This window comes from Anguilla rostrata, chromosome 13, assembly GCF_018555375.3.
Source record: "Anguilla rostrata isolate EN2019 chromosome 13, ASM1855537v3, whole genome shotgun sequence".
In the NCBI taxonomy this organism is placed as follows: domain Eukaryota; kingdom Metazoa; phylum Chordata; class Actinopteri; order Anguilliformes; family Anguillidae; genus Anguilla; species Anguilla rostrata.
The window spans coordinates 5,102,292-5,129,533 of NC_057945.1; the positions used below are offsets into that span (position 1 = coordinate 5,102,292).

Sequence of the window (27,242 nt, forward strand, 5' to 3'; positions counted from 1 at the left end):
GTGTGTTCTTCACCAACCATGTTATAAAGCTTATATATACATTGTGAAAACTGGGCTTCGTTACTTTTAATGACATTAATCATTTGTGTTAGAGAAAGAATGCGATACAGAACAGTATTTTAACGTGCTTGGTAGCAAGCTTTACTGGAGTACTAGCAAGCTAAGCCAGCTGAAAACGAATGTCTCCGTATGTGGTTAGCTACAAGCTATTACATTTTGATTGCAGTGAAAAAGAACTGCTTCTTTTCATTAAAATGCATGGTGTCACCCACTGCCACCACTTCACATCACAGGCTTGCATAGAGTGGAGTTGGAGGAAGACCTTTCATATGCGGCTTTGTGCAATCCACTGGCGCCTGATCGACCAGCAGGGGCTGCTTGAGAGGGATGAAACGCAGGCCCCTAACCGATTGAGCCCTCACATACCCTGGGTGATGCAATCGCCAATTGTGCGTCACCCTGTGGACCTACCGGCCATATTTGGCCCTAGCACAGCCCGGACTGAGTTTGAGACCATTTGGCTATCCTTGTACCATAGAGTGTGTGCCTTAACTTAATTCTGACTAGATCATGTATCATAACTAGGGACACCAGTTTCAAGTGGAGTGTTCTTGCCAGAAATATGGTTATCCCTCTGTAAGAGCTTGATGGAGCCTTCTTGCATGTCAGTAATCACATTGCCGTCTCCAGTAATCACATCTCCAGTAATCGATCAATGGCCACAGACGATGACTGGCAGCAGTGTTTCCACACTGTCCTGCTGCTTACACTGCAGACGTGCAGCTGCTATTTTATTAGTGTTAGGCGGTAACATTTATTGAATTTTTTTAAGCAACGGGGGCATTAAAATTGTGATTATATATACAAAAATAGCTCATTAAGATCAATCATAGTAATTCATTACTTTGCAGCGGATGTCGGCTTATAAAAAAATGAAAGGCTAGAAATTTGCAATTAAATTTCATCATGGTCAGTTGCTTAAGTGTCCTCTGTGATTCTTTGGTGGTGCTTGGTGTCCATTGGACACTTATTAATAGGTAGATACACGTTTCTGTCAAAAAAGAGTTTATTGGAACTGACAAGTATTTTTTTTGCTTTCTGCACAAAATTTTGAATATTTTTTCACCTCTGCCTCGGAACTCCCCAAGTGTTAGAACTTGGCCTGGTTCAAGTGCAATAATATGTAATCAACTAGTTCAGAAGTACAGTACTCTTCAAACCTTGGAAGTGAGTCCAATGGCAGTGTTGTCAAGTCATACAGCAACTTGCTTGGGGTTAAAACCTTGGACAGCCTCAAGGAATTACTGCACTGGATTAGAAAACCATGGTGTCTTTTGGGGTGTATTAGGGTTATAATTTTCTCAGCAAGCTTTGAGTATTTTGATGTGTCTACCACATTAATAAACCATGTTTATTTAGGTTTCAGATATTCAGAGCATTAATTGCGATGTGTGTTTGTTGAGTCATTGTTCGGTATTCATTTTCCGTTGTTGTATACCTTATTGTATAATACTTCATATATTCTGATCTCTCTACTGTCAAACCATCCATTTTGATTACAATTGTTTCATGTTCTGCATTACATTTGTGCTGTGGCCTTAAACTCTTTTTGCACATCAACTCCTGCAGCTGTGTCAGCACAGCAGTGTTTAATGTGCTGTCCATTTCTCTGCTGGTGCTGCAGCCAGGAACTCAGGCCTGTGTAAAATATCATGCAGACTGCGCTTCTGTTTCTGCCACAATACATAACACGAGCTAGCTACGTATCCTACTCACATTCTGTCAGTCATTTAGAGACATTCCTTCTCTCTTTTTTTTTTTTTTGGCCCACCACCACCCCCTACAACATATTCCAGGTGTTCCCCTTGTGCATACACACCCACCCAATTTATACTTCCTATATACAGATAATAGTAATACTAAAAAGTAGAAATAATGGTGCTGCAGATATTGAGTCTGCCCCTTCGCCCTACCCACAGCCAGCCCACCCCGCCACCATGTGTTAAACATACTGTACAGTGCCGTGAAAATGTATTGCCCTTTCCTGACTTAATCTATTAGCCTATTGTATATTTGTCACACTAAATGGTTTGATCTTTAGACAAATGTAATGTAACATTAGACAAAGGGAACCTGAGTAAAAGCAAAACACATTTTTAAAAGTATTATTTCATTTATTTAATGGAAGAAAAGTTATCAAATACCCATATCACTCATTTAAAAAATAATTGCTCCAGTTAGTCACAAAGGACAACGAAAGCAGCCTCGCAAACGACAGGTTAGAGCGGTCAATTCATCTTGCGTTTAATAATAAAATGTTACCTATTCAATACCGGAAGAAATCCACTTCACTGAGGCTGCTGCGTCAGTGGAGCACTGAAGTGCCCTGGAGGCTCAGTTTTGATCAGTTATGACTAATCGAATTTTGAGCCACTATAGATATAAGAGATTGGAGACGAGTCCATAGACTTCCTGTTATAAAAAGGTATGAAAATGTAATATTTCCCAAATACATCTGGACCAAAACAATCATTGTCTCACAAACTAGTACACATAATTAAATTGGATTTTTTTTTTTTAATTGACCAATCAAGTTTTCATGGATTGTCAAACCAGTTTAGCTTTTTATATTTAAGCAGAGAGTTTTAGCTTAAATGTATCTCTGATTTAAGTAAATGGGCAGAAATAGTATAAAAACATATTTTATATTAACTGTATAAAAACAGAAAAAAAGCTCTTTCGCACACAGCACGCATACTTCCGGGTGCTTCACTGCCTGGCCCCTCCCACCCTAACTTTCAATCTCGCGAGATTTCACGAATAGGTCAGTGTCGGATTCCAGTGGATAGAGGGAAGAGGGTGAGAGAGGGGCGCTTGGGTGAGTTTGTAAATACTTTACGGACTAGTGACAAAACACACGGTTGTAAATCATCCAGAATATGAGCAGAGAGGCTCCGCAAGTATCAGTGAGGTATTAGTGGGACAATGACAGCCTCATGATGTTTCTCAGTCGCGGTCACAAGCTAACATTAGCTAGTTAGCTAGCTAGCTTGTTATGTTTTCAACTCCGCTCTGTCGATTTTGGCTCTGTCTTTTTCCATTTCGCTTTTTTTAACCTAGTGACGTCTTTTGGAATATGACTTGCGAGACAGTTATGCAGATTTTTGACGCTAGGAAAGGGGCTCTTCAAGCATGGTGAATGGCTGTTGGGTTTGTTGTGGCACATTTGCCATTGCACGGGGCCTTCTGGGTTGAAGCATTTGGTGAAGGGGGAAATTCCAACCATTGATAGGCACTTCGAGGACCCAGTTATAGTCAACTGTGAGTCACTATTGACAGGTACACGTCCAATGAGCAGGTGGTGTTTCGCTGTTCTTCTGTAATAAGACCAATCAGGAAGAAAAATAGGCGGATGTTGAGTGGATTAGGGCAGGGTCATGGTGGTCCTGACACATTCTAGTGGGTTGCTAGCTAGCTACTAGGTAGCTATTAGAAACGAGCTACCATTAGTTAATTTGTTCGTTAACGTTATATAGATTGTTAGCATGCACGCTAGCTAACGGAAGTAGAATTAATTTCGCGATGCCACTGAAACTTTAAAATAAGTTTTTCCGAAGAGAATTTATTCACCACAATCCTCACAGGTGACATTAACCTTTAAGCGATTTTTGTATGTGTTACTGGCGAGTTTGGTTTTCCTATTATCCTCAGCGGTAAATCTAGCCCTACTTTGAATGCTTTTGTTAAATTGGACCACTATATATCATTTACCACCAGACTTGCAATGCATAGGCCATAATTTGCACGCGATCAGTTGGATTCTATTATTATTATTCTTCTTATTATTGTGATGATGATGAGGCAGTCACCCATATCCAAATCGAATTCCAGTGCACAAATACATTCTCATTCAAGTTTATGAAAGTTTAACTTGTCTGACATTTTTGGTTAAAACTGTTTAGTAACATTGCATAACTATCAGTATAGAAATCCTGAATAGATGTCTCCCCTTTCTTTTTTCAATAAATTTAATTCAGTTCACTTAAGTTTTAATTGTACACCACTTTTTACAGACATACTGTCTCAAAGATGCTTCACAGTGGAAATACAAAAGAAATTCAAGCAAAAAAACATGATCTGCTACTTGGTCAAGGATGCAAGAGTAAGCCTACAACTTCTGCTTTTTTTTTTTTTACATCAGTTACGTTTCAAGTACGCTGAAAAACATGGGGGACGATCGGCCTTTTGTGTGCACTGCCCCAGGCTGTGGACAGGTAAGTACCTGCTCTCAACTTTGGTCCTGGAGCTGTCCACGTGTGTGTGTGTGCGTGCGCGTGCGTGCGTGCGTGCGTGTGAATCACCAGCCTCTGCAAAACACTCTTAGACCTCATAACTTAAGTTTACTTGTTTATTTGATGAGGTTCTTGTGGGTAACGTTTTGTTCCGGTGATGTCTGGTTTAGTGGGCTTACTTTAATTGTTCTGGCTCCGCTGTGCCTTCTATATATATTTTTAAGATAAACAAGAAAATAAGATTACTTACTTTCAACAAGAGCCAGTGCTAAGGATACAGAGCTGACGATCTGGATAAAACATTGATAATCTGTGGTTAAAACTTCTTGTCATCATTTCAACACAGTGTCAATAATGTACAGTGAAATTGTACTGTGATCTGGGTGGGTATTTATGGTAGTGGATGCATCAAACCTTGCCTTACAAGAGACATACCCTCAGCTGGGTAGAATCATCCATATTTGGAGAGAGACATGACTTGTTCAATTTTGTTTTCTAATTTGTTTTCAATGTAAATTTTCTATTGGGGAAAATAATCTGTTAAATGGAGACCGTCATTTACTTTTTTGATGGCCAGTTGGTAGAAAAGCTACCGTCTTGAGTTAAAGTGAGCCTTTTCAAACGTTATATTGCCTTTCTTTAATCTAGCAAATGCTCTTCTCCAGAGCAGTTTAGAATGAAAGAGAATGTAAGTGTGTCCATCTGAGCTATATGAGCAGCAGTATCAAACCTGGTTAACAGCATTTCTTAGGCCATGCAAGTGTATGTGCATCATCACCAACCACTAAGTGGAAGTTAACTTACAGTGACAAGAAAAAGTATTGACTGATTGCCTGATTTTCTCTGTTATTGCTTATTTGTCACACTGACTGGTTTCAGATCTTTAGACAAAATGTAATATTTGACAGCGTGAACCTGAGTAAACGTAAAGTACATTAAAAAATTATTATTTCATTTATTTAATGAATGGCCAAAAGTGTGTTAACACCTGACATCCAACATCTCGTCCATAATTACGGGCATTAATATGGAGTCGGTCCAACCTTTGCTGCTATAACAACCTCCACTCTTCTGGGAAGGCTTTATGCTAGACGTTAGAGCATTGCTGCAGGGATTTGCTTCCATTCAGCCAGAAGAGCATCAGTGAGGGTGGGCACCGATTGGGCAATTAGGCCTGGGTCACAGGTGGCTTTTTAATTGATCCCAAAGGTGTTTGATTGGGTTGAGGTCAGGGCTCTGTGCAGGCCAGTCATGTTCTTCCACATCGTTCTCAACAAAATCATTTCTATATGGATCTTGCTGTGTGGGGGCATGGTCATGCTGAAACGGAAAAGGGCCTCCCCCAAACCGTTGGGGAAGCACAGATTTCCCTTCACTGGAACTAAGCACCAGAGACAGACCTGCCTATTGAGCTCTAGTTCTTTGAATACAAAGGTTGTTGTTGTGACATCCCTAACGCTATTGGATATGACATGTATAAATACATGCTGCACGTAAATGCTTTCTTAGGCTATTGGTGATCAAGTCGTCGTATTTGTGGTTTTGTTTGATAATTTGCAGCTACTGGTCATTTAAAAATTGTGGGTGATTTACTTGGATTCACAGGAAATTTGCATTTGACCAATCAGAGAAGTACAGGACTGCTAGCTCCACCCAGTAGTTCCTGGTACCTTTTTTTGCTACCTCTGGAAGGGTAGCAAAATTTAGTTCTGAGAACTTTACACGGTACACTTCTGCTGGCAGTGATCATGGTTTCATGGCATGGGACGGTACAGCAGTGGAAAAGGGGGCTGTGCGTGAGGAAAAAGTGCTCGGGAGTGAGAGTAGGAGAGAAGGGGGGATACACAGATGGCACCTGGTGGCAGAGCAGAAGGGTCTGATGGTGTTTAAAGGTAAACGGAAGCTAGCTGTCCAGTAGGCCCCGTGGTGGCTGAGCAGAGGGGTCTGATGGTGTTTAAAGGTAGACTGAAGCTAGCTGTCCAGTAGGCCCTGTGATGGCAGAGCAGGGGGGTCTGATGGTGTTTAAAGGTAGACTGAAGCTAGCTGCCCAGTAGGCCCTGTGGTGGCAGAGCAGAGGGGTCTGATGGTGTTTAAGGGTAGACTGAAGCTAACTGTCCAGTAGTCCCTGTGGTGGCTGAGCAGAGGGGTCTGATGGTGTTTAAAGGTAGACTGAAGCTAGCTGTCCAGTAGCCCTGTGGTGGCAGAGCAGAGGGGTCTGATGGTGTTTAAAGGGTAGACTGAAGCTAGCTGTCCAGTAGGCCAGCGTGGTTGCTGAGCAGAGGGGTTTGATGGTGTTTATATAGGTCAGACTGAGCAAGTTGGAAGCTGTCCAGTAGGCCCTGTGGTGGCAGAGCAGAGGGGTCTGATGGTGTTTAAAGGTAGACTGAAGCTAACTGTCCAGTAGTCCCTGTGGTGGCTGAGCAGAGGGGTCTGATGGTGTTTAAAGGTAGACTGAAGCTAGCTGTCCAGTAGGCCCTGTGGTGGCAGAGCAGAGGGGTCTGATGGTGTTTAAGGGTAGACTGAAGCTAGCTGTCCAGTAGGCCAGCGTGGTTGCTGAGCAGAGGGGTTTGATGGTGTTTATAGGTAGACTGAAGCTAGCTGTCCAGTAGGCCCTGTGGTGGCTGAGCAGAGGGGTCTGATGGTGTTTAAGGGTAGACTGAAGCTAGCTGTCCAGTAGTCCCTGTGGTGGCTGAGCAGAGGGGTCTGATGGTGTTTAAAGGTAGACTGAAGCTAGCTGTCCAGTAGGCCAGTGCAGTTTTAAACTTGGTGTGAGCTGCAGCTGGGAGGCAGTGAGGTGCGATGAGGAAGAGTGTGACGTGAGCGTACTCGGGAATGTTGTGCGGCTGGGTTCTTGAGCAGGGACACTTATTCCTTAAACAGCATTAAAAGCTTGTCAGAATTTAATTTCCCAGTTCAGTCCGCACAGATAGGCAAATACGGTGTAGGTTAATAATAATACAGTAGAATCCACTTAATCGCATATTGCATTATCGCGTAATTCGTGTATTTGCATAGGATCGCCATATCTCAAAACATTTCCCACTCATTCCTTTGTAGAGAGAGTGCGTGTTTGCATAAACCATTGGCGCATATTTTGGATATTGTCATGGAATTATGTTCAATTACATCACACAATGATCTATAAATATACGTTATGTTGGCAGATGCGGTACAAACAAACCGACAATTGCCTCATAAAGACACAAAGCCGCAAAAGACATTTCCGTGTAGGAAAAACCTGATCATATCCCGTTAAAAAATCTGAAACACGTTTGACCTTTGACTAGATTTTCTGGTTGAAAAGAAAATTAGCTGAATGTTAGCTGAATATTCAGCTTGGCTGAATATTCATTCACTTGAATAGGGTCTGTCCACTTAGATTACGAACTGCCATCAGTCATACGAGGCTTTGCAAGGAAGCATAATGATGAGCATCAGTCCATCTACGCTCATCATTCGCCAGAAATAGATATAGTCTGAATCTGATAAGCTCTGTCTGGTTGAGCTTGGTGTTTCCTGTGTCACGTTCTAGGTGTTTGTGTTTGCTGACAATGCATATCAGAGCTGGTCGTGTTACGTAAAATTGTTAGCCTATATGTTGCTTATTACTCGTTATTGCTTTAAAAAAAGCAATGTCTTGTATTCCTGTATTACGTTAGAATAATGGTAAGGCGTTGTATTACTTTATTCTAACGCCACTAAGCCCATTTGACCTTACTTATTAGTTGAAATTGTGTTCAAGTATTTTACAGATCGCTGCTACTCAAATCATGGCCCTCGAGGTCCAACACCTGCTGGGTTTTTACCCTCCCTTTACCTGGGAGTCAGGTGTGAATACGGTCTGGCCAATCGGGAGCTCTAATTGTTCAGTTAAATACCTGGGAGAGAAGAAGACCAGGGCCGGATTTGGATTCAGGGTCCAGATTTGAGTATCCATGATTGTAATAACTTTTTAGCTACTGCCAAATAGCCTAGGCTATTCCCTATTATCAAGTGGACGTTTCGCCAGTGATAACAGACAAAACAGACACACAGAACTGTTGTTTTTAATTCATTTTCTTAAACTCCTTCAGCTCAGCACCTCTTGACAATTTCAAATGTAACCAGAAACAGAAAAGATCTATACAAATATCCAAATAACCAAAATGGTCACTTAAAATTTTTTTTCTCCCCTTCCTCAGTTAATCTCAAGTAATTAGAGTACTTCTAAATGCAAAATGTTGGACGTGCCTCCACAGTTTCAAAGTCTGCGTATAATATGCGACTGTGGGTTTTATTTTTTTAAGTCTTGAAAAAATCTGAAGTGGCGTGTTGCAATTTTTTGGGCTTGTTTAAAAAAATCCAGACCTGGTTTTCCCACATTTCTGGTTTGTGGACACACATTTATAGACAGTAACTAGCTTGCTTAGGTATTGTACCCCCCCGCCCCACCCCCCGGCGCTCACTCCTTCCTGTTTTGTTTTCCTTTTAAAAATCTGTACTCCTCAAAGAAAACATCAAAGGGGCAGTTAACCCAAAAATGAAATGAAGGTGTGTCTCCATGAATATGTCCATCCAGATAACTTGTCAAATTTCAGCGAAGCTCTCTAGATATTCTATAAATTTTGTTTTCTGACCTCAAACCATTTTATCAAAATGGTAGCCCTGGAGGCCCAGCTCACCATTTAGGCTAACTCCTGCTTTCTGAACGTTTTCTTTTGGCCTTTTTCTTTTTCTCTTTCCGTCTCTTTCTCACTGACGTTTTTCGTTTCGCTCTTTTTTCTCTCTCAGAGGTTCACCAATGAGGACCACCTCGCCGTCCACAAACACAAGCACGAGATGACCCTGAAGTTCGGACCCGCCCGGACCGACTCAGTCATCATAGCAGGCGAGTCCTGGTCCCCTCTCTCTCCTTCCTTTCAGACTGACCCCCCATGCTGGGTGCTTTTGTGAAGGGATCGTCAAATCAAAAGTGTTTTTCTTACATTTTATTTTGTGCAAGAGCATGATCTGTGTAAGATTCCTTTTTGGAAGCTATAGTGTAGATGCCTACAAATTATGCACCTTTCTGGAATGTGTTTTAAAAAAAAAAGCAATTTTAGGTCATACAAATTTGTATTTTTTTCAGAAAAGGGTTAATGACCGACCAGCCTAGACTGATACACATAAAACATTTTAGATTTAGATTTCAGTTTACTTAGGTGGTCAAAATGAACTTTGTTTACTTAGTAGCACTAGTGCTCCTAAACTCAAATGTTTAGGAGCACCAGCAAAGATTTAGGAGCACCCACCAAAATTCCAGAAGCACCAGCAATTTTATATTGATTTAGTTGTCTTTTCTGAGTAGATATCTCTTCGTTTTAAAAGAAGCTCTAACTAGTGAGTTTTGAACGCGATATGCCCCCATTCACATCGGTCAGCCCCAGTGAGGTAGGCTCTACTTGGGTTACACTAGATGTGATTCTACCTTAGCGTGATGGATACGGGGCTCCACGATGATGTAGGGTATTGGCTACTCTGCATTGGCTACTCAGGGGTGTGGTCTATTCTAGCCAATAGGGGCCCCCTGCTTGTCTATCAGCATTAGTTGAATGTCACCTTGTTCGGTCAAAAATAATAAGAAAAATAGCATTTAAAATTTTTTTACATTTTTATTATCAAAAAATAAATCACACTAGGGCAGAGCCCTCTGGGCATGGCCCCATTGCACTGTGGGGGTTGTGCGGGGGTGTGCTACACCAATGAACCTGCTGTGCTTAATAACTAGCCTACTCGATTGGATTTAATCCAGTATAGCTGGATCTGTATGTGGTGAGCCTCATCCGTGTGAAACTCGAATGACTCTCCATAGTACCATTTCCAAGTTATATGAGGTGAGGATAAAATTTGAAATTTAATATACATAACTGTAATTGCAGTGTAGGCTAATAGAACTGATCACAATCAACCAGTCCATCACATAAGCCATGTTGGTAGATTGCATGTCTTTTTAAAAAAAATGCATCAGTTAAAATTCATATTCTTCCCGTTTTTATCCCCCTTCCCTGTGGCTTCCGACTGTCCGACTGGTAGGCTACCCTTGATTGACGTGAAATGTGGCCAATCTGCTGCTGAGGACTTTGTTACAATAAGTACGCCTATTCATGGTATAGATACGATTGTGCACTCAAAACGTTGTGGTATGGTCGCGTAAATGTCCAACATTGCATGACAGTTACACAATAACTTTGCCAACGCATTTTATATGGGTCAGAGCGTTCTGGTCCATTTTGGGCGGGTGATTTCGCTTAATGGTGCAAATCTGAAGCTGGGATTCTGTCCTGATATGATACTGGTCTAACAGTCATGGTGGTGAAATGATAAATCTGGTCCATTTTAGGCAGGGCATGTTTCTTTCAATAGCTGAATGTTGATGGTGTTTTAAATCTAAAAACTGGGATATTTCTTTGTTCAGATATGATTCTGGTCTAATTATTTTACTTTTATGCCAATACAGGTACAATTCTACTTGATTTTGTAAATAGGCACTGAAAAATGCAGTTAAGCTTTGCCCTATAATAGATAGGCCCTATATAGAACACTGCTCTGCTCAAAACAGAAAACATTGCATAGCGGTTGCACACAATATTATTAAGTAACCTCAAAAAATAAATCTTTGTAAAAAAACAAAAAAAAAAAAAACAAGATTGTTGCATTTACTTAATAAAATTATGGACAGTGGACCTGCTTCACCTTCATTTCAGATGGAGTCTGCATGGACACAGTTGAATATATGTGACATTTTCAACTTAATCAGGTTGTCACAGCCAACTTAATAATATGGCGTGAAACCGCTGTCCCAACGATTAATTTATTTGTGTGTAGAAACGACGTTGCGAAATCTGCTAGTTTAGTAAGCGAGCTGTGGACCGGTAATGTCTTGTCGGAGTAATCGATGGGAGACGCGTACCGGTTTGCAGTGAATTTGCGTGTCGCCGCCTCACCTGGTCTGACGTCTGCGTTGCGTTTGAACTGTTGATTTGGCGGCACTGTGCTGATGTGTGGGCTGAGCCAGTCCAGAACGTTCCGGAATGTGACCGTGTTCCGCGCGTCCTTCCAGACCAGACGCCCACGCCCACCCGCTTCCTGAAGAACTGCGAGGAGGTGGGCCTCTTCAGCGAGCTGGCCAGCTCCTTCGAGCAGGAGTTCCGCAAGGAGGACGATGACAACAACAACAACAGCAGCAGGACGGCCAAAAACTCGGTGAGCCAGCGACATTTTTTTTGCTGGTTTGGAGGTGACTGTACAGATAACGTTATTCACTTCCAATGAGTGGGTGAAGCAGAACTGAGATACTTGCCACTGTTGCCCCAGGCGTGCTGTTTGGTCGGGGGGCGTTGGGGGGGGGGGGGGATGGTTCAAGCCTGGATCTCTGCTTTGTGACAAATGCCCTTTGTAAAATACACTATACAAATAAAATGTAATTGAACTGAGATACACTTACCTGCTCTCACACTTTCTCTAACAACAGTTAATGAACAGAACAAGAAAATAATAAGAATATTGAAAATTAGATAAGTCAGGAAAGAAGAGTTCAGGTCTAATTAATGGAAAGACGCGTGTTCATGATGAGTCTGTCTAAAGTGTCTCTGATTGGCTGTTCCCCAGTCTTCGGCCGTGCAGACTCCCTCTGACGTCAGGGTGAAGCGGGAGGCGTCGGTGGAGCTGGACTCCTCCCCTCCGAACAGCCCCAACTCCGTCTCCAGCATGTCCGACTCGGAGAGCAGCGAGCCCACGGTAACAACGACGTGGATGTCCAGACGTCTCAGTTAGCACCCTGTTTAGCTTTAATAGCGACGTCTTAATTAGCACCCTGTTTAGCTTTAATAGAAACGTCTTAATTAGCACCCTGTTTAGCTTTAATAGAAATGTCTTAATTAGCACCCTGTTTAGCTTTAATAGCAATGTCTTAATTAGCACCCTGTTTAGCTTTAATAGAAACGTCTTAATTAGCACCCTGTTTAGCTTTAATAGAAACGTCTTAATTAGCACCCTGTTTAGCTTTCATAGAACGTCTTAATTAGCACCCTGTTTAGCTTTAATAGAAACGTCTTAATTAACCCGTTTATCTTTAATAGAAAAGTCTTAATTAGCACCCTGTTTATCTTTAATAGAAACGTCTTAATTAGCACCCTGATTAGCTTTCATAGAAACGTCTTAATTAGCACCCTGTTTAGCTTTAATAGAAACGTCTTAATTAGCACCCTGTTTATCTTTAATAGAAACGTCTTAATTAGCACCCTGTTTAGCTTTAATAGAAACGTCTTAATTAGCACCCTGTTTATCTTTAATAGAAACGTCTTAATTAGCACCCTGTTTAGCTTTAATAGAAACATCTTAATTAGCACCCTGTTTAGCTTTAATAGAAACGTCTTAATAGCACCCTGTTTAGCTTTAATAGAACGTCTTAATAGCACCCTGTTTAGCTTTAATAGAAACGTCTTAATTAGCACCCTGTTTAGCTTTAATAGAAACGTCTTAATTAGCACCCTGTTTAGCTTTAATAGAAACGTCTTAATTAGCACCCTGTTTAGCTTTCATAGAAACGTCTTAATTAGCACCCTGTTTAGCTTTAATAGAAACGTCTTAATGAGCACCCTGTTTAGCTTTCATAGAAACGTCTTAATTAGCACCCTGTTTAGCTTTAATAGCAATGTCTTAATTAGCACCCTGTTTAGCTTTAATAGCAATGTCTTAATTAGCACCCTGTTTAGCTTTAATAGAAACGTCTTAATTAGCACCCTGTTTAGCTTTAATAGAAACGTCTTAATTAGCACCCTGTTTAGCTTTAATAGAAACGTCTTAATTAGCACCCTGTTTAGCTTTAATAGAAACGTCTTAATTAGCACCCTGTTTAGCTTTAATAGAAACGTCTTAATTAGCACCCTGTTTAGCTTTAATAGAAACGTCTTAATTAGCACCCTGTTTAGCTTTAATAGAAACGTCTTAATGAGCACCCTGTTTAGCTTTAATAGAAACGTCTTAATTAGCACCCTGTTTAGCTTTAATAGAAACGTCTTAATTAGCACCCTGTTTAGCTTTAATAGAAACGTCTTAATTAGCACCCTGTTTAGCTTTAATAGAAACGTCTTAATGAGCACCCTGTTTAGCTTTAATAGAAACGTCTTAATGAGCACCCTGTTTAGTTTGAACCAGCATAAGCAGTCTTTTCATCTCTTTGAGGTCAGTAGCTAATGGAGTGATTTTGATATTTTTGTGAGTTGGGTCTCACTTGGGTCTCAGTTTTTGGCGTGCAGAATAATTTCTGCCGCAGTGTCTGTACATTGGTCTCATGTTAAACGGCTGTTAGTATTTCACGGGGCGCTGCCTGTTTTTCCGTTTGGTCTCTGAGGTCAGTCTTGGTGAGGAAGTGCACAGCTTTATCGCTGTGGTAACTGTGAGCGGGAAGTGGCGGGCACTCACTGCGCTGTGTTGGTAGCAGGTCCCCCAGCCGCCGCCCGCGCTCAGCTCGGCGCCCACGCCCACCATCGTGCGGCCCGGCTCCCTGCCCCTCCACCTGGGCTACGACCCCCTGCACCCCACCCTGCCCTCGCCCACGTCCGTCATCACGCAAGCCCCGCCCTCCAACCGCCAGCTGGGGTGAGTACTGACGGAGAGCCACGCCCGGAGCCTCTGCTCATCTCTGCTGATCACGCACACGCACACACACACATGCAGGATAACACACACGTGCACACTGACACACACACACACACACATGCAGGGTAACGCACACGTGCACACTGACACACGCACACACACACACACATGCAGGATAACGCACACACGCACACACACACACACACACATGCAGGATAACGCACACATGCACACTGACACACGCACACACACACATGCAGGATAACGCACACGTGCACACTGACACACACACACACACACATGCAGGATAACGCACACGTGCACACTGACACACACACACACACATGCAGGATAACGCACACGTGCACACTGACACACGCACACACACACATGCAGGATAACGCACACGTGCACACTGACACACGTGCACACACACACACACACACACACACACACACACACACACACACTGACACACACACGCACACACACAGGATAATGCACACGTGCACACTGACACACCCACACACACACATGCAGGATAACACACACATGCACACTGACACACGCACACACACACACATGCAGGATAACACACACGTGCACACTGACACGCACACGCACACACACACACACACATGCAGGATAAAGCACACGTGCACACTGACACACGCACACACACATGCAGGATAACGCACACGTGCACACTGACACACGCACACACACACATGCAGGATAACGCACACGTGCACACTGACACACGCACACACACACATGCAGGATAACGCACACGTGCACACAGATACGCGCCCAGGTAAGTAGCTGCTGCAGTTTGCCTGGGAGAGGTCTGTACAGCCTGCGCTTCTCCCTCCTGATTGGATGCCTCTCTCTCTCTCCCCAGGTCCCCCACGGGCCCATACCCAATGATGATGCACCTCCCCAACGGTCAGGCCGTCCCTCTCCTGCCCAGCCCGGGCCAGATGGCTTCAGTCATATCAGTAAGCGCCACACCGTCTCCACCTTCTCCACACACCTGCACTAACAGTCACATTCAGACTTCTGTCTCTTACCCACGTACAGAACCATACAGGTAACACAGCACTGCACAGTGCCAGATTATAGGACGAGGTCGATTCTGGGAGCTGTGTCAAATGTGTCATGCTAGTGTTCAGTCGCTAGCGCAGGGGACCCCAAACCTCGTCCTGGGGAGCCAGAGGTGAGGAACAGGTTTATTCCCCAGAGACCTGCTGAGCTGAGGTGTAATTAATCTGTTTTTTGCGCAACATATCGATTAACACAGTAGAACCTGAGAGACGCAGACCCGTTGGGAAACGGGGTAGTTGAGAAGATGGAATTGTTTGCAAAATTAAATTTATCAATATTTATTTCAGTCATTTATTGACTGCATTCGTCTAGCCTTTTTGACGGGCTTATATTTTAGCTTTAGGTCTTTTTAATAATTTAACCAGCAGTCATGAAGGTTTGCGAGCAGGATCCCATCAGAACATTCGTTTTTTTGAACACACAGCATTAATATGAGACATCATAAGTCTGCAGTTTACGTCGGTTAAAAATGCGTCGCCTTCTCAAAAGCGTAAAAACACTACGGGCTGTGAGGTCTACGGTAGCTTTTGTATTACGTTACACCGTTCCCTCAGAAACTTATTCTCTGCCCACTCAGAAGAGACGGACTCAGCATGCAGTTACTGAGGGCGACGTGTATTTCCAGTTCATCGGTGGAAAGAGTCACTGTCTTCGCTCTCGCGCTCACTTTTTTTAACGCTCGACAGCACAGATCTTTTATGTCTTGTGTAAAAAAAAGCGGCTGATTGGCCGAGCCGTTTCTGGGGCTCCGTGCCCTTGTCGAGCTGGCGGCTCAGCCTGTGACGCATGTGAAACCGTGTGTGGGCGGAGTCTCCGGCGCGGTGGGCATGTCGCGGTTTCAGATTCGCTGAGCGTGTGTTTTCCTCCCCCCCCGCAGCTCGCTCGTCCGCTCTGCATGGTGCCCAACGTTCCCGGCATCCCCGGCCCCCCGCTGGGCGGAGTCAGCAGCGGCTCCTCCTCCCCCTCCGGATACAGCGCTCACTCCGACGCCAAGATGGTAAGCTTTGCGTCGCAAATCTTTTTTTTTGACCCTATATTTTATCCAAATTTTTATTTAAACTCCGCTGGGCTTGTTGATCTCCCGCTGCACCCCCTTCCTGCCGTCGTCAGGAGGAGAGAGGACACACGCACGGACTCCTTAGACTCACGTGACGCCTGTTCTCGTGATTTTCTGATTATATGCCGCCCATGTTGTTGGAGGTCAGCGTATTCTCCCTCTGTGCATCCGCAGTACCAGCGGTGCCCTCTGGAGGGCGATGAGATCAGTCATTCCCCAGGGAGACTGGGCCAATTTTTGCCTCTCCAGTGCAGACCTCTGTCCTCAGCCAGCAGGGGCGTGGCTGGGACTCCAGGGAGACTATCATTGTGTGTCAGAGAGAGAATCACTGGGTTTCAGGGAGATTATCACACTGTGTGCAGCAAGACTATTGGTTTCACTTAGATTCTGATGTTCTTTGACAACGACAACGGTGACTTGGGGTGAATGCCATTTTTGACGTCGCGTCGTTCAGAAAAACCTCGGTGACAGGACGGTCGCGCAGCCGCGGACTGGAGCGCTTGTCGTCCGAGAGACCGTTGCCCTGGTGACAGAGTGTGCTGCTTCTCCCTCACAGAGGCTGAAGGCGGCGCTGTCCCAGCAGGCCGCGGGCGTTCTGAACGGCGCCGGCGGCGGTGGCGGTATGGCGGTGGGCTCCAGCCCCATGGTCTCCCAGAGGCAGGAGCAGGGCCAGCTGCTCTCCCAGCACCCAGACACGCCCTCCCCCGCGCAGCCCCAGGTAGAGCCCCCCCCTCCTCCCCATTACACAGAACGTGCTGCTCCCCTTCTGCAGCGGAAGAGCGACCTCCATGACCTCCACTTCACTGTGGACGGATATGCTAGGGCTCTGCTCACAGTTATCAGCATGGCTGCATGTCTTAACTGGACACATCAGCGGCGCATGTCATTTTGTTTATAGTTACCAATGAGGTGGTCTTCCAAGTGCAGATGTCTAAGTGCTAAAACTAAAGCGAATCAATCATAAACGTAACATTTTTATTTGTTTATAATGTATTATGTGGAAGCTCATTGAACTTCAGAGACTTTTTTTTATCGTACTTCTTTGTTGTTCTTGGATGGAATTTTATGGTTCCTTTAAATTTCCCAATAAGCAACTGTTGATTTGTCCCTCAATGGTATCTTATTTGATTTTTAAAAAACTTAATTGAAGTTTGCATGTGCGTCAGGATGTGTGTTGCATTGTGAAGCACTTGCCTATGCTCAGCCCTAAGAGGAGATGCTCTTCTCAACATTTAGGGGCTCGGTACTGCCCCCTGCTGTTCAGAATCGCAGTAGCGCTTCTGGTTATCTCAATTACATGCATGGGTGGCAGTACTGTATGGTTCAGTACAACATTACAGTACAGTATGGAATAATTTGACTTTTTCCAGACCCGTTTTATACCAACCTGGGACTGACCTTTCCTTACCATAACCGTGCCATCCTTCACCCTCCCTCTTGACTGTACCACCCGTTGATCTGTGGGCAAATACATCTAGCCTGCTTGTGACATGCCATAAAATGAATGAAGCTGAATCTCCCAGAGTATCCCATCTCTAACTATGAAGTTGATGTTTAACTGCCAGTATGGTTTAGTGGGGGGGGGACCCAGATACAGGGAGTTGACATCAAGTTGACTGTTTTGCTGGAGGATATCAGTGGCTGTTGTGGTCATGGACGTATGTATCCAGGAAGGGGACCCGTCTTGTCCCGAGTGTCTCTTCGCCGTCATCTGACGCCTGATTGATGGATGGCTAGCCTGTAATAATGCTCTGAGAGCTTGGCCACAGCCATCGGTCAACCTCAGTGGGTGGATACTGAGGTTTGAGTGAATGCGCTTTCCTCCTCTTCTGTCCGCTGAGACACAGTGCCTCTCGCCGGACCTCTAAAAGGGGCCGTTATGTAGAATGTACTGGGGCCCTTCCACCCGTACTACAGCTGCAGTGCTGGAGCTCCTTTCAGGAGGCATCTCGCTCTGGTTGTCCTTCTCTTCTGTGAAGTTAACGTCAGGGCGATGGTTTTTTTACGGTGTGGATCTGATTATGCGTTCATATAGGGTCATGGGGTCACTGCTTTGTAAAGCTGGAGGTGTCAGCCTTGGTCTTGGTGTGAGGCACAGGTTCTGCTGGGGTAGGTTGCAATTTGCACTCAATTGGCCTTCGTGTCCAAGACCAGGGGTTTTTCACAATGTCTGTACTTGTGCGCTCTTGTGGTCTCGTGAACTCGTGTGACATCATATTTAACGGCCTAAGTCCTGTAAACCAAGAACGCATAGAAGCAAGAACGGTTAAAGATCCAGGAAAGTGGTCTTGGTTCCCCTCAAATGTCGAGTTCGCATCCGATGCATCCTTGCCCAATGAGAACGGACCTAATATCCCAACATTCATTGCACGATGGCAGATGAGACGGGCCAAGCTCACAATTAATTTTTTGTTTTTGTTTTCTCATTTCACTTATAAATGTTTCAAAAAGCCTTCTGAGAATGAAAATGAGGCGAGAAATATATGTTATAATATAAAACGTTCAATTCGAATTGGCGAACTCATAGAGTTTAGTCTGTTATCTGGGAGACCAACTCAGGGCCAGAGGATAGTATTACGTGTTAGCCGAGCCAAATTACACTTTTTTTAGTTTTCATTTCACCAATAAATGTGATTAAAATCTACGAACGAAAGAAAGAGGCAAGAAATAGGTGTTAAAATAGCTGTATTTTTACTCATTTTAAATGTAGCTTATTTGAGTAAGTATCGGCTCGTAGCCAGTACTGGCCTCTGCTGTGATGTTGGGTGCATCAACGGAGGCAATCGGAGTTGTGTGCTGTAGCAAACGCTGACTTGATGTTGTTAGCTGATACAGAGCAATTTTAAATGATCAGAATGGCTCTGCTAACTTGTTTTTGGGCGCTAGCTTGGCTGCATCGAGTTAGCCAAGCCTGCCCTTGTTGCTGTAAGCGCTCGGTAGATTTGTGTCGGTATGGAAAGTAATTGTGAATGAAGCCACCGACATGTATTAACTAGCTGGAGAACAGCGGATGAAAGAGACGTTTTTTTCACTTTCATAGGCTTTACAATTAACGTTAGTCTACAATTGAAATAAAACTATACCCCCAAACCAATGTAAAGCAGCCTTTGAAAGAAACTAGAATACACCGAGGACGGTGACTGTCAGGTAGCGTATCCACATGTCACAAGCACGTATGGTATCTCAAATACATATAACAGCATTCTTCCTTCTGTGAGCTTGCAAGTGCGGCCTCTCACAAGAACAGACTTCACAAGATCGCAAGGCCGGAGTTCGCGTTTTCGGCATTGAGAAACACTCCAGGACTTCTGCTTTGGACGTTTCATTTCCCTGTGCCTCTGAGCATAATCACAGATTCTGTAGACTGGCCGGACAGTGTGCCGAATCGTTGACGGGACACGAGCGACCCTCGCCCTCTCTCCCCACCCAGGTGTCCCCGGCCCAGCCCACCGGGGGGCGGCGGCGGCGGGCGGCGGAGGACGACCCGGACGAGCGGCGGCAGCGCTTCCTGGAGAGGAACCGGGCGGCCGCCTCGCGGTGCCGGCAGAAGCGCAAGGTGTGGGTCGGCGCTCTGGAGAAGAAGGCCGAGGAGCTCACCTCCATGAACGTCAATCTGTCCGTGAGTACCTCTCTCACACTCTCTCTCGCTCTCTTTCTTTTTCTCGCTCTCTCCTCTCTCGCTCACTCTCTCACTCACTCACTCTCTCTCTCTCTCTCTCTCTCTTTCTCTCTCTCTCTCTCCTCTCTCTTTCACTCTATCTCACTCACTCACTCACTCACTCTGTCTGTCTCTTTTTCTCTCTCTCTCACTAGAGAACAGTTCTGACCGATACTTAATTCACAGTTACTGAGTGACTACACAAAACGATGTTCAGTTAACCAAGAAAAGAGGCAACTGAAACAAAAGAAGTGCAGAAAATTATGCGTTTATCTGAATACCACAAGTAGAAGTTGCAACAACACTGAATAGATGCACTCTGCCACTTAAATGCTCTCAGAATTAGCAATACCATAGTGCGATACTTAAATTAGTTACCGCGAGGTCCGTTGTATCAGCGGATATCTCGAAAACTCATCAGATCTCAGCGATACTGTCTGGGTGGCACTCTGGGTAAATTTAAGTTTTTAAGTTTTATTTCATTTTTTGGTGAACTGCCCCTTTAAAAAAAAAGGGGGGCCTTAAGTTATGTTACCGTGGACCGAAGACCCCACTGGTCCCCTCTCATCGCTCTGTGTTTTAACCTGTGCTGTGCCGCTCTGTCCGTCAGAACGAAGTGTCCCTGCTGCGGAATGAGGTGACCCACCTGAAACAGCTGCTGCTGGCCCACAAGGACTGCCCCGTGACCGCTTTACAGAAGAAGGCCGCGTACCTAGGTGAGAGCTGTCAATCAAGCCGTCGGGCCTGTTGGGGTTTTACCGTTCAGCCGCTTGAGGACCGACTCTCGGACACTGGTGGTCTGTGGGTCACGCACTGCCAAAATGACCTGTGGGCTGTTTTACTGACTAAAGCCCCTTTATTTCCCTATCGGTGGAGTAAACACTGAAAATTCAGATGACTCTTCGCCAGACCCCCTCATGTTTTTCGCATGTTTGCATTCACTGGCTAAATAATGAATTTCTATTTCTGTGATTCTGGTGGATTTATGGACTAAGACCTGGCACAATGGAACCAAATACATATTGCAGAATAAAACCAAAATGTTTTCCGTGTGTACTTCAAAAGAAAACTCTGAATCTATCATTCACCAAAGCTGCTGTTGAGGAGATCTAGCTGGCCAGTAATTTTCCAGGGTATCTTTCAGACAAGGTTGCATGTATGTACTGTGTGATTGTAGTCTTGAGTGTATTTACAATAACATAAGATGGCAAAGGAAAGTAATGATGGGATTTGTGTTCCTACAATCAGCTGCCAGTCATTGACTTGCTTGAACCCGTCAAAAACGTTTGGCTCTCTGAAAGCAAAACACAATGATTGGTTGAACACAATCCTTGGGGCACAGGGGACAGTAAACACCACAGATTCTTTAGTCTCACTCAGCACTGTATGCTTAATATTGTGAGTGCTGTTTGCCTTCCCTTGGAGGAGACAAAATTAATTTGGGTGCCTCTTATGTGAGTCTGTGATGGGGGAATCCATGAAAGTACTTTCAGAGGTGACTGTAGTATGTTAATGATCTGCATACAGATTGTATAGGGATGGATTATTCTTCATGAAGTGACTGATATTAGTACTTGGGGTTACTGGTTACAGTGGGTAAAATGCAGAAAAATAATGAGCTGCATTAGAATCACAGATGTTGTTAAACGGAAGCAGCACAGACATGGCGGATAGGCGATCCGTATCTGTGAGATGATCTGGACTACAAATGGCCATGACTACAAATACAAAACTTTATTGACCACACGTTGGAAATTTGCCTTTGGCTTCTCTATAAAAGACGTAAGAGAAACATACAAAGTACAAAATACAGTTTTGAAAGTCAATCCAAAAAGTACCGTTGCTGTATTTTTGGATTGTGTTTTTTTGGGGGAGCCCAGAAAACCTGTCTGACTCGGCTTCTTCTGCTCCCCCGCAGGAGAGGAGAGCCCCAAAGACCCGACGGAGCCCAAGGGGTCCCCGGCCCCCGTCATCCAGCACAGCTCCCAGGCCCCCAGCCCCGCAGGACGGGCCAACGGGCTGAGCCAGCGCGCCCCCGCCGAGGTGGTGGCCATGTCCGTGCTGGCCGGGATGGGCGGGCAGCGGTCCGAGGGGGGCGGGGCCTCCCAGGTCATCGTGGCGCCGCAGTCGCAGCCCTCCACCAGATGATGCCGGGGGGGCGCCCCCGTGGAACTACTTTTAAAAAAATAAAATAAAATGAAATAAAAATGACTCGCCGGAGGGGGTGGCGGGACGGACGCTGCGAGAAGGAGGCGGGGTTTCCCTGCGACCGGGCCCCGCCTCGTCTTTTAGGCGTCCGACCCCTGCTCCCACGCTCCCGACCCTCTTTGGCTTCCAGATTCGCGGGAGTGTCGAACTGAACTGAGAATCGAGAAATTCCTTTTCACCATGCCATTGACTATGTGGGCTGTACTATTACCCCCCCTCCCTCTCATCCCCCCCCCTCCCCAAGCGGTCCTCCTGACCCAACTACGACCCCTGATACCCAACCTCACGATGACTGCATCCTCTGTCCCAGCAATGTACTCTGATACGCGCACGCACGCACACGCCTGTGGGTAGCAGACGACTGTATCGTTTTTTTTTTCGTTTTTTTTTTTTTGTCCTGTTAGTTTTGACTGTTAGACGAGCAGCGTTCGATTTCCTACGTCAGCAAGCCCTCCCCCACGGAAACGCGATTTTGGGAATGGCTTTTGGAAACGTGGTTTTGGGAATGGTTTTGGAAACGATGGTGGTGTTCAAAGCTTTCGTTTCCTAAGATCCTTCAAAAGAATGTCCGGCCGAGATGAACAGACGAGTGAAAAAACAGTCCTTTCTTGTGACGCAGTTAAAAACCATATCCATTGTTTCATATCGGCACCCTCAGTGTGTGTGTATGCATGTATGTGCATATATATACACGGATATACATATATACAGTACACACATGCATACATACATGTGTTTATGTAAAGATCAGTATATACCACTATATGCAGATGCAGTCAGATGCACTAATGCCTGGTTTTTTTAAACATGCTTTACTTTTTAGCTTATTAACAGTTGGGAGTTCCTATGTGTGAATGTAGCTGTGTGTTTAGAGGCTAATTTTTGGTTTTATATAAAATTGCACGGCCATGACATCACTGTCATCAGTGCTATTAAACTGATACAGTTCCCTTTAGGTTTTAATTGGCTAAAATTGCATGGCAGGAGCATCCATTTATTTCAGGGGTGATCCCATTTCTGGAAACATTTTTTATCCCTCTTGGACTGAACGTGAAACGTCTACTTAGGCGTCGCTACTGCAAGTGTCGGTAGTTGCAAAGCTGGAAGGGTTGGAATCTTCTAGAATCTGGTGTGTTCTGTCTCGTAACGATGTGGACCTGAAGCAGAGGGGTCGAGTTAGCTCTCCAGTGCCAGTGAGGCTTGATCAACAGGTGCTGGGGTTGGGATGAAAACCAAGCAGGTGCCTCTCCTTCAGGGAGGTAGTTCTTGTGCTGCTGCTCTGATCCTGTCCTCGTTTCATTGGATTTGCAGCAGATTTGCCGCACAGCGCACGGCTATGTTCTCTGTTTTTTGGCCCGGTAACATTAGTGCTTTTGTCTTTTGGGTAGGAGTACCCAACTTTAGTCCCTGTAACATTCGTGCTTTTGTCTTTTGGGTAGGAGTACCCAACTTTAGTCCGAGCTGGCCGCCGGGTATGCTTGTTTCTGTTGTCGCTCGGCACAGAACCAGTCGACTAAAGAAGGTTATTAGACATTTCACTCGCTTTGCCCTGTTTCTTGGGTCAGGATTCAAGGAGGACAACAGCAGGCCCTGCAGATATCCAGGACCAGGGTTTGGGACCCATTTCGTTGGGCCTGTGTGTCCAGCTTTGGCCTCTTGTGAGCTGCTTATCCCTCCCTTCTATTCTTCTGACTATTGCCGTTTATAGCATAAAGCCGATTCACAAATCTCCCCGCCATTTTAAGGATAGGTAGCATTAGGTAGGAAATTGTATTATTTTGAAAACTTGAGTTCAAGGGAGGCTTAGGGGGGTTTGTGACATCACTGCCTGTTGTCACCCCATTTCCTGTGGCATCTTGTGTATTATTTATTGGGGTGAGTGACTGTGTAACTGGGGGGGGGGGGGGGAGGGGGGGTTCCCTTGTTTCAGTGGCTCATTCTCGATATCATTAGATCACTGAGCTAAAGACCAAGGTACCTAGCCAAGGGAACCAATCGCGCACTTGTTTTTGCTCACAGGTAATTACTTGAGCTTCTGCTGCAAACTATCATTCGTGCCTCTAAACTGAAACCTTCGCTTCATTTTGCATATATGCCTACTTAGCTGCTAGCTGCATTATGATGGTAGCTTGCATTTTAGCTGACTTACCTTAGCTCATCTGGCTAGTGTTGGATAGTAACACCTGTACGTTAGATTGTTGAAATATTAACTCATTAAATTTCATTGTAAAAAAAAATTATCAATTACATTTTAAATCTTAGCAGACATTTCATTTTATATACTGTATCTGCGATTACATTATGACAGTTTAGCTACACATTTACATACATATTTCTTAATTTGAAATCTTTTTAAAAACAGATTCCCCATGTGTTGACATTGTTGGAATTTTCAAGCCAGTCTTTTCTCACTTTGCGAAGCAGACTGTTTGAAATACCATGATGGCTAGTTGGTAAATTATATACAAAGATTAGCTGACCTCAATAGTTTGTACTACATAAAAAATAGAATGTTTGGTATATGCAGGCTACCTGTATTGCCTTACTAACTAGCTAATACCATTTTATCTTGCGGGTCCTGGAACTTGCAGGGCTAGCTAGCTTGCTAACCTACATAGTTTGAGTTTGCTTGCTAGCATATTCAGAAGATATAATCTGTTGAAGCATTAGCTAGGACGCTAACTACTCACAGACTAGCCATCCTCCCTTTGAGGTAGCTGATGTGCTTTTTAGCCAGCTGTCCGTCTTTTTAGCATTGCAGTTTATTCTCTGTAATTCTGCATTAGTACACACAGTTTAAGCCATCTAGCAGTACTCCAGGGGTACTGCTGTGAATAAATGTGACTCATTCATTCTATACCAGTGTTCAATTTAAATTTTAAAGAAAAATGGTCATTGCTTTTTTTTTTATATACTTAAACTAAAATTGTGCTTCTCAACAATGACAAAAGAATTACAGAAATGTCTGGCCTTGACTATTTGGCCAACTTTTAATCAAGGTGCATGTTGTGTTAGTCTACATGACCCAGTTAGGTTAGGTATTACTATAGCTTTCTTGCTAGCTATCTACTATAACTATGCTTCCTGTTGTGCAGGCTTGTCAAGTGTAGCCTACTCGGAAAAACCTTTTAAATTTAGAGTACAAAAATGCTGTGAAAGGTCCTCTTACATATGTTTAATACAAATTAACGTGCACCCAGTTCAATTTTTTTATTTTTTATCTTTTTATTTTTTACACAAAATCTCCCAGCAGCCTCCCTGAATTGCTGGATGAATCACAGAAAGGCAGATTAACTTTTTTTTTTTAACCTGGAAAATGTCAGACCTAGGCAAGGTGTAATCAACGCTTAACGAATGTTTGTGATCAAATGCATGTTAGCCCTCATTGTACATGTTTGTGTGGTACATGTAGTATGTCATGTAAATGTATCAAAAGAGTGCCTGTGCCTCTCGACATTGAGAGGAGGAAATCTAATTAACTGAGACATGGTTTGGCGATGCTTGCCAGTTAGGCCAGGTGTAACTGAATGGGTTTGCTCAGCTGTATACAGGTGTATATGTACTTATGTACTTACAGGGTACTGTCAGTAAGGAGAGGGTCTGTGTGGAGTTGTTAATGTCCTGTGAAAAACCGAGCCTTCGGCTGCTATGAAACATGTTACAGGTTGCGTGCAGGGATCCATCCCTGCTGTTTGCCTGCACGGAACAGTCTATAGCAGTGGTCTCCAACCCTGGTCCTGGAGGGCTACAGGGTCTGCTGGTTTTTGTTTTCACCTTAAAATCAGCACCCACCTGAGACCCAAAACACCAGGTGAGCTGAGTTAACTGTGTAATCAACTGCTCTAATTTATTCATGAAGTGCAGAGTCACTATGAAAACCAGCAGACCCTGTAGCTCTCCAGGACCAGGGTTGGAGACCACTGGTCTATAGTCTAGTCTTCTGTCCTTCTGTGCTGTTGGAGGAATATGTAATCAGTTTGTCAAATTTTACTGCCCCATGGATCTTGGGGCTCCACGTCTCTGCGTGTTCTCTCCTGGTTTGATTCGAATGTTTGTCCATTAGCCCTGATTTGCTTGATGTTGCCTTTATAACACTATTTCTACCTTTTTCACACGCAAAGACACTCATGCACACACCGTAACGTCCTGCGTAGGTATAAAAGAAGCTCAATCTGCCTAAGAAAGTCCTACTTGAACTAGTACCCATTAGGACTCCCAAGTTTATTTCTGTAGTTTATTTTTAAGCCGCAAATAATTTGTTTCGTTTAATTTTGTTGGTACATGTAGACAGAACCATCGTGAGGAAAGGCATACAATAAGAAAAAAAAAATACTACATTTGTATAGGCCTCTGAAAGATTGGAAAACTACCCTCTCATTAAATTGTGATTTTCCTTCATGCATCCACTGGGAACTTTAAACTTCCTTGGTTTCACTGCCGGCTTAACTAGACTGTGATGTCATCCCTCCCCCTGTGACACACCTGTACTGGACTGGACTGAGGAGGAGGAGGATGAGGAAGGCCCACAGACACGCTTCCGTTGAGGATCACCCCCCCCCCCCCCCCATAACAGTCTGTGTCCAAGCACTGCTCAGAAATATAACATGGACTTCGTTTTTTATTCATCACCCATTACGAGCATCTTCACATCATGTGTTGTGGTCGACACACATTGTGGCCACTGTATAGATGGCACCAGAAGTAGTCTGGAATGCGGTGGCATATCTCGACTTTGTCGACGTTTGTCCAGGACCTTGCTTCCGGAAGGTTCTTTCCCCGGCAACTCGGCTTCAGAGTATAACCAGTGGAGCCCCCATTGTGCCTGTACCTTGATGGCATTCCCTCGAGTAAGCCAGTTAAATGCAAAACAATGAATATTCCTTATTCAGCTTTTCAAGTTCGTAATAGTCATTGACTTTTTAAAATCTTTGTTCTTGAATAGCTATTGTTAGAACAATGGAAATACCATGTTTTATTAACGCTTCACTTGTATGTTTTTGGCTGTAATTAATTTTTTTTTTTGTTTGTTTTTTTTTTCATTTCGGGAGGGCATCCACTTTCTTCCTTAAGATTGTTCTAGTTTCCTAATATATTAAAATGTGACTGAAAACGGGTCTGATTGTTCCTTAAGGTTTTATGTCGGTGTATATGTCTGTACTGGTGGTCTAGATTCTCTGTTCTGTTTGTGGTCTCCTCAATGCACCATTTTCTCTTCTTTTGCACCGTTTCTCACTTAATATGACTCGCATCACTTTTTATCTGTAACAGAAGGTGGTAAGGTACAGTGCCTTTGGAAAGTATTCGG

General features: G+C 44.2%; 1 protein-coding gene across 3 annotated transcripts; it reads left to right on the forward strand.

The window, feature by feature from the left end:
* The first annotated feature begins 2,751 nt into the window (after window positions 1-2,751).
* LOC135237417 (cyclic AMP-dependent transcription factor ATF-7-like) lies at window positions 2,752-27,051 on the forward strand. 3 transcript variants are annotated; one of them, XM_064304551.1, is made up of 12 exons: window positions 2,752-2,878; window positions 4,202-4,274; window positions 9,063-9,166; window positions 11,378-11,513; window positions 11,919-12,047; window positions 13,750-13,910; window positions 14,812-14,908; window positions 15,892-16,011; window positions 16,628-16,789; window positions 19,502-19,690; window positions 20,340-20,445; window positions 21,648-27,051. In XM_064304551.1, exons 2-12 carry the CDS (start codon window positions 4,227-4,229, stop codon window positions 21,875-21,877), a joined length of 1,482 nt encoding a protein of 493 aa, XP_064160621.1. In that variant the 5' UTR covers window positions 2,752-2,878; window positions 4,202-4,226; the 3' UTR covers window positions 21,878-27,051. The 3 variants fall into 3 exon arrangements, with proteins under 3 accessions (XP_064160621.1, XP_064160622.1, XP_064160623.1); XM_064304552.1 differs by having other exon boundaries at window positions 13,753-13,910; XM_064304553.1 differs by lacking the exon at window positions 16,628-16,789.
* The last annotated feature ends 191 nt before the right edge of the window (window positions 27,052-27,242 follow it).

Excerpts from the sequence above, each read along its gene's own strand:
- LOC135237417 (XM_064304551.1), top strand. The coding sequence starts at position 4,227 with ATGGGGGACGATCGGCCTTTTGTGTGCACTGCCCCAGGCTGTGGACAG. Across the intron at positions 9,167-11,377 it reads GTCATCATAGCAGGCGAGTC|GCCCACGCCCACCCGCTTCC; the intron begins CTGGTCCCCTCT and ends TCCAGACCAGAC. Across the intron at positions 20,446-21,647 it reads GAAGAAGGCCGCGTACCTAG|GAGAGGAGAGCCCCAAAGAC; the intron begins GTGAGAGCTGTC and ends GCTCCCCCGCAG.